We start from the raw sequence: 10,520 nt of genomic DNA, 5'->3' as shown, positions 1-10,520 counted from the left end.
ATTGGAGATTTGCTCAACTCCTGAAAATCTCCCACATACGAGCCTTGCATCCTCCCTAGATAATATTTTCCTAAATGAACTTTGGAGCCGGGGGGTTTCTTTACGTCCCCCAACATCTTAGATCACTGCCCTAAATCCCTTAGCAACAACCAATCATCTGTACCCTCTTACCCTGGTGCTACCCCTCCCCATATTGTTCCATAAAATTGTAAGAATACCGGATACTTGTTTGGTTTAGGCTTAGAGTAGTGCAAGCTCTATGAAAAGAAGGCCAGCTCTATGAAAAGAAGGCCATGCCTAGGACCATCCTGTCTTATTACTAAGGAAAGAAGATAATAAAAAGCTGATTAGAGGACTAATAAAAATTTAACACTTTATTGTATGTGTCCTATACTATGTGGATTTTAATTGTCAGGGAATGGACCTCTGTGACTAGATGGTGAATAATTTGATGTCAAGGATATGACTTATTTGTCTATGATTTGCCTACTGCATCTACTACAGTGATCCGCAAAATCATATGCTCTGGATCCCTGGGTCTCCCCAAGACCCTTTCAGGAGGCTCACAGAGCCAAAACTCTTGTCATACTGTTGCTAATATGTGCCTTGCCTTTTGCACAGATAGTGTGGACATTTACACTGATGTGCAAAGACAGTGGTAGATCAAGCTGCACTAGTAGTCATTGTATTCTTCCCTACCACACACTGACAATAAAAAAAAAAAAAAAATTGTACTTAAGCATGCCCCTGAGGAAGCAATAAAAAGTATTAATTTAATTAACTCTCAAAAAGGGGGGGGGTATTAGAAAGTGTACACAGACAGACAAGACAGTAGAAGAACAGCAGGTGGTAACACGAGGAAAGGTTCAAGTGGAAGATGGAGAGGCACTCTTAAGCCCTCCTTTTCTGGGCCAGGCAGAGGCAGTATTGATATGTGCTGGAAAGGACTGACAAGGCCTGGCATGGGCCACTGGTGCCAACAACTCAACCTCTGATAGAATACTGTTTTGTTTAACCAACACCATCTCTATACTTCCTGCCCCTTTAGGAATGTTATTACCAGTGGGGAAGCTTTGACTAAGACTGGCAACCTGAAAAAGTTGGTTGCTGTAGGGAGACCAGAGGAAAGAGGAGGGAAGCAGAAATGGCTTCAGAGAGGAGCATCATCAAAGACAGTCTTTGGATTACCTTCCCTGGTCCACTTGGGGCACTTAAAATTCCGTTAGTTTTTCTGAAGACCTACTTGTAAACTATTTGAATGAAAAAACAACTAATTACGTGAATGAAGAACTCCAATGCCGAGAATCCTGAAGGGACTATGTACCAGCTAAAATCTTAGTCTGATCTAAGGTAGACTGTATTAAAAAGGCAGTTCTATGTAGTTAGCCTATAGTTTGGCTTAGGGTGAAGCATAGATGGTCGCTTTAAGACCCCTGTGGAGAGAAGGAAGAAAAGAACAGAAATCACCACTGCTTGCCTTGTTATTTTTCTCTTTTTTCAGTTGACCCTTTTACTGCTCCAAAAGACAAAATCAGCTTAGAATCCAAAGAAAGGTCCAGGGAGAGAGAAGGAAACTACACTCATACTGGTAATATGTTTATATTAAATTAGTGTTAGAAAACTTACATGGTTTGAGACAAAATATAATAATGAAGGAAAAGATGATGCTTGCTCAATTATAAAATATCTAAATTTAAATGAACAAAATATAACATTTTAAGAAATGGCTAAATTTTAAAGTAGAATTTACCGAGGAACACAAAGCAATTTTGAAACCAAGTCAGTTGGGAGACAGCTCATTCATTATTGGTTCCCTCGTTTTACGTAAGAAAAAATAGTTAATACCTTTTATTTCCATTTTAACACTTGTTGAAATTAGAGAGGATTCATTCCTACATTATTGCCCAAGCTATTAAGGATGATGAATGACAAATTTTAATGTACCAACAAAGGTTGCATTAGTTAATTTGTTCTGTCTTCCTCAGAAGTCTTTCCATAGCTTTATTCCATGGCCATGCTGCTCAGCTTCTTGTACCCATTCTACTGACTAGGTTATAGTAGGGAAAAATGAAATGCAAATTCCTATTTGTATGCTCTTTTCCCCAAAGCCTGAGTGCTAATCTTTATACTCAGCCAAGAAAAAGGGAGAGTGCCCTTAGGGACTCACTCCTCTTTGGTCCTCTGTCTTTCATTTACTGTTGAAGACAGTAACTCACTCCTCTTTGGTCCTCTGTCTTTCATTTACTGTTGAAGACAGTAAACAAAAAGAAACCAAATCTATTGCCATAGAATAGATTCAGACTCATAGTGAACCTTTAAGACAGAGTAGAACTGTTGCATGGGGTTTCCAAGGCTGTAAATCTTTGTGGAAACAGACTGTCACATCTTTCTCCCACCGTATGGCTGGTGGGTTCAAATTGTCAACATAAGCAGCTGAGCACTTAACAATGCACCACCAGGGCTCCTTGTCAAAGACATTAGAATGAAATAAATAAGCACAGATACGTACAAGCATATGCACAAGTGCATACACACAGTATACAGGAATCAGATTGACTGCATCTGTGGCAAGAGGTGATGGAAAAGGTCAATATCTTCAGCCAACACAAAGCCAGGAGCTGATTGTGCTTATATGCCAGTTGAAGTTGAAGACAAACAAGTCCATGAGAGCCAAAATATGACCTTGAATAAATCCCTTCTGAATTTAGAGACCATCTAAAGAATAGATTTGATGCATTGAACACCAGTGACCAAAAACCAGAGGAATTGTGGGATGACATCAAGAACATCATCCATGAAGAAAGCACATGGTCATTAAAAAGACAGGAAAGGAAGAAAAGAAGACCAAAATGGATGTCTGAAGAGACACTGAAACTTGCCCTTGAGCAAGGAGTAGCTAAAGCAAATGGAAGAAATAACAAGATAAAAGAGCTGAACAGACAGAAGATTTCAAAGAGCAGCTTGAGAAGACAAAGACAATTATTATAATGAAACATGCAAAGACCTGGAGTTAGAAAACCAAAAGGTAAGAATACACTTGGCATTTCTCAAGCTGAAAGAACTGAAGGAAAAAATTTAAGCCTTGAGTTGCGATATTGAAAGATTCTACAGGCAAAATATTGAATGATACAGGAAACATCAAAAGAAGATGGAAGGAATACACAGTCACTATACCAAAAAGAATTGGTCGATGTTTATCCATTTCAGAAGGTGGCATATGATCAAGAACCATTGGTATTGAAAGAAGAAGGTGAAGCTGCACTGAAGGAAGTGGCCAGAAACCAAGGCCCCAGGAATTGACGGAATACCCATTGAGATGTTTCAACAAACGATGCCCCATTGGAGACACTCACTCACCTATGCCAGGAGACTTGGAAGATTGCTACCTGGCCAACTGACTGGAAGAGATCCATATTTGTATTGATTCCAAAGAAAGGTGATCCCAGAGAATGTGAAAATTATCAAACAATATCATTAATAATGCATGCAAGTAAAATCTTACTGAAGGTAATTCAAAAACAGTTGCAACAGTATACTGACAGAGAACTTCCAGAAATGCAAGCTGGATTCAGTAGAGGACATGGTATGAGGAATATCATTGCTGATGTCAGGTGGATCTTGGCTGAAAGCAAAGAATACCAGAAAGATGTTTACTTGTGTTTTATTGACTATGCAAAGGCATTCCACTGTGTGGATCATAACAAATTATGGATAACATTGAGAAGAATGGGAATTCCAGAACACTTAATTGTACTCATGAGGAATTTGTATATAGACTGTTGTTTGAATGGAACAAGGGGACACTGCATGGTTTAAAATCAAGAAGGGACTGCATCAGAGTTGTATTCTTTCCCCATACTTACTCACTCTGTATGCTGAGAAAATAATTGGAGAAGCTGGACTATACAAAGAAGAACTTGGCATCAGATTTGGAGGAAGAATCATTAACAACCTGTGAAACTCTGACGACACAACTTTGCTTGCTAAAAGTGAGGATGACTTGAAGCACTTACTGATGAAGGTTGAAGATTACAGTTTGCAGTGTGGATTACATCTCAATATAAAGAAGACAAAAATGCTCACAACTGGACCAATAAGTAGCATCACGATAAATGGAGAAAAAATTGAAGTTGTCAAAGACTTCATATTACTTGGTTCTATAATCAACACCAATGAAAGCAGCAGTCAAGATAACAGACAACATATGTTGTTGTTGTTATGTGCCGTCGAGTTGGCCCCGACTCATAGCGACCCCTCCTTGGGTTTCCGAGGCACTATCACTACGGAAGTAGGATTGCCCAACCTTCCTTCCGAGGAGTGGCTGGTGGGTTTGAACCGCCAGCCTTCTGGTTAGCCGTCAAGTGCTTTAGCCACTATGCTACCAGAGCTCATCAGACAACATATAGCAGTGGGAAAATTGGCTGCAAAAGACCTCTTTCAAGTACTGAAGAGCAAAAATATCTCCTTGAAGACTAAGGTGCACCTGACACAAGCCATGGTATTTTCATTCGCCTCATATACATGTGAGAGCTGGACAGTGAGTAAGGAAGACCAAAGAAGCATTGATGCTTTTGAGTTGTGGTGCTGGCGGAGAATGCTGAAAGTACCATGGACTGCTAAAAGAACTAACAGATCTGTCCTGGAGGAAGTGCAGCCAGAATGCTCCTTGGAAGCAAGAATGGCCAGACTTCTTCTCACCTATTTTGGTCATGTTGTCAGAAGGGACCATTCCCTGGAGAAGGATGTCATGCTTGGTAGGGTGGAGGGTCGACGAAAGAGGGGGAGGCCTTCAAGGAGATGGATTGACACGGTGGCTGTGATGATGGGCTCAAGTACAGCAGGGATTGTGAGGCTGGCGCAGGACCAGGCGGTGTTTCGTTCTGCTGTGCATGGGGTCGCTATGAGTCAGAGATGGCTTGATGGCAGCAAACAACAACAACACACACAGGGTCCATTTGCTGGACACAAACCAACTGGTTTTCAATGAACTTTAATGGCTTACATTTCTTAAATAATCTTCTAGGCATATTTTAAGGAGCTCTGGTGGTATAGTGCCTAAGGCATTTGACTACTAACGGAAGATTGGTGGTTCAATCCCAGCGGCTACTCCAAAGAAGAAAGCCTGGGCAATCTACTTATGTAAAGATTTACTGACTCGGAAACCTAAAGGGTGTTGCTATGTGTTGGAATTGGCTTGATGGCAGTGAGTTTGGTTTCGGTTTTGGTAGGCATATTTTCCTATACTTTTTCATTTGAATAGTGTTTGAAGGCTGTGGTTTCTTGACTCTAAAACAATCTGAAAGCATTATTTGTAACCTGGCTATAAAAAACATAGAAATTGTTCTTGAAGGTCTCTTTTCATAAGCTTCCTATTTCTAGAGAGCAAAAGCTAGAAGTCTTTCTAGGTAAAAAGTATACTTCTGACTGCTAATATTTATAGATACGATATGTGTTTTGATGTACTTAAGCAAATACTAAATGCCTGGAAGTATGCTGGGCACAAAACTTTTCTGAAATAATTACATAAATTTTTATTTATTTTGAAGTAAATTTAAATAGAAGACATAATTCCTTACTTTCCCTCTTTTTAGTTTAGTTTATAGCAAAGCTGGGGTCTTACTTGATCTCCTCCCCATGTCCCCATAGCACAGTGCCTTTCACCTTAGTAGGTGCTTTATGGTCAAATCATTTCATTTAAAAGTAAGCAATTTCAGTCAAGCTGTATTGAGTGATAGACAATTAGTTACGTGAATATACTTTTCAGTGATAAAAGGATCAAAGAGAACATTCCGTATAAATTCCACTCTCCAGCTGCCCCAGCCTTTGTTGTGTGGACTGCTGTAGAAGGCAAAAGCTGCTTTTGTTGCTTAGACCAACTTCCCAGTCCTGTTTTTGGGAGATTTTGGAGTTTTTGTTTTCATAAATCTTGTATTGCCTTTCTGACGCAAGAGATATACTTTTAATGTCTTGTTCTCCCAGAAAAAAAATACAAACATGAAAAGTTTAATAAACATCCTTTGCTCGTCTATTTTTCTTTCTTAAAGTTTCTATTGGTCTCCCGACTTTTAGATCTCTCTCGGAGTTGCTGTGCACGTGCCAAAGGGCATATGTAGCACCAGTGGGCAACAGTACAGACAGGACCTTTTTGCCCGTGTGAGTGTGTGGAGCTGGACAGCCTTCTGACCAGCTGCTAGGGCAGCCTCCTGATTTGTGATCATGAATACCACTGACTCAGGGGCAGAAGCCTATTTATAATAGCACTTACCATCCTCTATTTAGGAAATATGAACTGTGCTGTTTTAGGACCATGTGGTTGATGCTCTCCAGTCCATTTCCATCTGCAGTAAGCAAAACAGGAACAGAGGAACGCTAGAGGTTCAGAAGTGAGTGTACTTACCTAGAAAGACTTCTCACTTCTGCTATCTGGAAACTGGCAGGAATGTCAGAAAAATAGACCCTTTGGCACAATTCCTATGGTTTTGTGGCCAGATTAGAAACTTACTTTCAGTCCTAGCCTTCAAAAACTCTCATAATGGAAAAGAGTAAGAAAATATGCCTAGAAGTCCATTGAAGATGATTAAAGACCTAGGTGACCTGAGCCCAGAAAAATGGCATAGTTTGGGTCTTAAGCAATCAAGTAGGAAGGCACAGTGCTCGTCTCTATGCCATTTTAGGCTTTTAATGCCCAGATTTTAGGGTCCTCCAGAGATGAGTCATGGATGATGCCACAGTTTTCCCACATCTTCCACAGTAGCTTGATGTGACTGCATATGGCAACTTATTATTATTTTTTTTTTTTTATTTTAAATCATTAAATTGCATATGGGACCTTTGGCAGTCTAGGAACTCAAAATAACCCTAGAATCTCAGGGCCAGAGAGAATTTTCAGCCGAGATGGTAGGAGTATGGGTTCAGTTCAGCTACTGGGCTGTAAACAATGTTTGAGGGACAAGATGAGATGAATAATCTTTATTTGTTTGCAAGGGTTTCTGTTTTCTTCCTTAAACATCCATTTTAACTTGAAAAGCATATTTTAATGAATAAAACAGATGATGAAAAGAAATCAATTGAGAAAGTCATTGAGGGGAAAAATGAATTACTGGTGTGCAATAATTCTGATGTCCTAGGGTAGGAGTAATAGCCTATTGATATTTTCCAGGAAGTAAAGTAGCCCATTTAGATGGAAAAAAGGGGACAAAATTGTGCTAAATTAATTATAGAGTTTTTAATCTGCTACTAATTTAGAGTAAATTTTATTAGGAAGAATTGGAAGTACATGTTAAATTTTGTTGTCAGGATAAATTTCATCTTTCAAAGATGAGTGATCCTTGCAGTGTGTGTAAGGCCTTTCACTTTGGTTCGGATCTTAGGTTTGAAACTGTGCCTGGTTGATGGTGACTGAAATTACCTCTTGCTGTGTGGTAGTTTATATAATAGTTTCCATCCCAATCAGACACATCCCATCTGATGGTAAATTCTGAGTCCATTTGTCAGACCACCTTCAGAGGACACAGGGAACATGGGCGTGGATCTGTGAAGCTACCATCCTCTTTGTGGGAAGGTTTTCATAATTTTCCATTAAGAATTAAACAAACTAACCAGTTTAGAGTTTAATGATATGCTCTTTGTTGATAAATTTATTCAGCATGAAGTTAGGCTGTTCTAGGGGACTAATTCTTTTATATGAAATTGTTGTTGTTGTTATGTGCCGTCGAGTCGGCCCTGACTCATAGCGACCCCTCCTTGGGTTTCCAAGGCAGTATCACTACGGAAGTAGGATTGCCCAACCTTCCTTCCGAGGAGTGGCTGGTGGGTTTGAACCGCCAGCCGTCTGGTTAGCAGGCAAGTGTCTTAGCCACTATGCTACCAGAGCTCCTTTATGTGAAATAGTCAAGTCTTTAAAATACAGCTGAACTAGCCACAGGAAGAAGCCCTCCCGTGTATAAGAATGTGCATTTAAATTTTGATTCACTCTCATTTTTTGTGACCATCTGATGCTTAAAGTTGATCATGTCTATTCCCTGTTTTCCTTTTACTGCTTTCCTGATTCACAGGTAAGCTTGCTTCAAGTGGCTTCTCCCTAGAATCAAGCCTACGAGTGGATTAATGCAGCCTTCATGAAATGAGCGTGCTGCTGACTTTCACCATTTACAGCCAAAACCAGGAACTAGCGTTAGATACATTTGACTTTCAAATCCTTTTTGAAACTGTATAAATTTCATCGTGTCCTAACATGTTTGACGGGAGCTCTGGTAGCATAGTGCGTAAGCCTGAGGCACTTGACTGCTAACCAGAAGGCTGGCGGTTCAAACCCACAAGCCAGTCCTCTGAAGGAAGATGGGGCAATCTACTTCCGTAGTGATACTGCCTCGGAAACCCAAGGAGGGGTCGCTATGAGTGGGGCCGACTTGACGGCACATAACAACAACAACAACGTGTTTGACAACATCAAAACACATATTCTTTCCTTAAAAGTTGAGTAGGCTTTGTGTTCTATAAGCACAAGGCAAGTCACTCTCGTTTTCATTTATAGGTTCTGATATTTTTTTCCTCATTGTTTTAGGAGGTTTGGGGCTCAAGGATCTCGACTTACCGGAGCAGGATGGGGAGGCTGCACAGTATCGATAGTACCTGCTGACAAGCTGTCCAGCTTCCTAGCAAATGTGCAGGAAGCTTATTACCAGAGGAGTGCCCGAAGCTCAGGACCAGAGAAGCAGAGTTTGTTTGCTACAAAACCTGGAGGTGGGGCTTTGGTTTTACTTGAGGCCTAAACAATGCAAAACATCCCAGAGAAACTATGTAGGGTGTTTAGGAACTGGCAGGGCTTCCTATGCCACAGTAATTTAATCCTCTTTCTGTTTTGTATTATGATGAATGGTTGCTATTATCAAGATGTACTTCCTAAGAAATGGTTGAAAGCTCTCTATGCTTCATAATGATTATTTTTCCATCTTAAAATATATTTCCTACCAATAAGAGCCAAGATTATGCTTGGATAGATCTTTAAGGATGATTTATTGAGATTTATTGATTTGAATATTTTAAAAGATGGATAGTAAAATGCACAATTAATTCTGACCTCTTTTCACAAATTGTACTTGAATTAAACATACTGTGCTACAATTAAAGTGAGTTGTATGCATTATTCTGGAGTAGTGTGTATTTCTTGTTTCACTTGTTCTTCCTCCTCAAAGTTGTCTTCTGTCGATGATGACGATGATAATGATCCCAGAAATTCTTTCTCAACTCGCTCTTCACAACGCTATTAAAATAATACATGATTAAGAATTCGCAGTTTTCTTGGACATTATATGCTTTAATGTGAGATTCCCCCAATTAAGATAAGAAAGTCACTTCATTTTTTAAAACCATGTAATATTACATAAACAATTGCTTTCAATTCTTTTGGCCCTGAAATTTTCATCATTTGATAGAGAAATGTAGATAAAAGACACTTAATCCCTGTCCCTGTTGTTGTTGTTGTTACGTGCCGTCGAGTCGGACCCGACTCATAGCGACCCCTTCTTGGGTTTCCAAGGCAGTATCACAACGGAAGTAGATTGCCCCATCTTTCTTCCGGGAATCCCTGTCCCTACTCACACTGAAATAGAGAATAATCTGGATGATAATTCAAATGATTTTGATTGATTCATGTAATTTCTTCATACTCTGACCTACCTTTTCTTAAATGCCTCTCCATTCCAAGGGGCATGCCTACTAAGAAACCCCACCCATGCTTTGCATCCTTTTTTTGTTTGCCTAGCCAGGCTTGTAGGAGCTCTCGTAGCATAGTGCCTAAGGCACTTGACTGCTAACCAGAAGGCTGGCGGTTCAAACCCACCAGCCACTCCTCAGAGGGAAGATGGGGCAATCTACTTCCGTAGTGATACCACCTTGGAAACCCAAGGAGGGGTCGCTATCAATCAGGGCCCACTTGACGGCATGTAACGCCAACAACAGCCAGGTTTGTCAAGAAGGTCTGGAGGCACAGTGGTTAAAGCATTAGGCTGCTAACCAAAAGGCTGGTAGTTTAAATCCACCAGTCACTCTGCAGGAGAAAAATAAGGCAATCTGATTCTGTAAACTCAGTCCTTCAGGGTTGCCAAGAGTCAGAGTCAACTAGATGGTAGTCAGTGTTGGTTTAGCCAGGCTTGTTTGTATAGGTGGATCAATGCAGCCAGATGTATAAATACGTGGTGGGTGGCAGTGAGTATGGAAAGGTTTTTGGGTTTTTTTTTAATATTTTATTTTATTTATTGTGATTTGGGTGGAGATTTACAGAGCGAATTCACTTTCCATACAGCAGTTCACATATACTTGTTCTCATGTCATTGACCACAGTTTACAATGCAACAGCTCCCCTCCCACTTCCTCCCCATAGTTACCTCTTACCCATGTCCATCCCTCCATACTCTCCTGCACCCTGAGCTGTCTCCCTGTGCATAAGCAGCCCTTCCTTCTCCCATGATTGTTCTCTCCAGGGCATGTGTCTACTTGAGGTAAATGTTTAACTCACATGC

General features: G+C 40.3%; 1 protein-coding gene across 1 annotated transcript in view; it reads left to right on the top strand.

Moving 5' to 3' along the window:
• Positions 1-8,771, top strand: part of GALK2 (galactokinase 2) — a 184,278-nt gene extending 175,507 nt beyond the window's left edge. The window contains exon 9 of the mRNA XM_007935195.2: positions 8,564-8,771. Coding sequence (XP_007933386.2) covers positions 8,564-8,771 — 208 coding nt within the window. The remainder of the gene's footprint in view (positions 1-8,563) is intronic.
• The last annotated feature ends 1,749 nt before the right edge of the window (positions 8,772-10,520 follow it).

This window comes from Orycteropus afer, unplaced genomic scaffold (assembly GCF_000298275.1).
Source record: "Orycteropus afer afer isolate SDZICR_OR568_19922 unplaced genomic scaffold, OryAfe1.0 scaffold00026, whole genome shotgun sequence".
NCBI lineage: Eukaryota > Metazoa > Chordata > Mammalia > Tubulidentata > Orycteropodidae > Orycteropus > Orycteropus afer.
The sequence above is the reverse complement of the archived record's forward strand: the minus strand, read 5'-3'. Positions and strand labels throughout refer to the sequence as shown.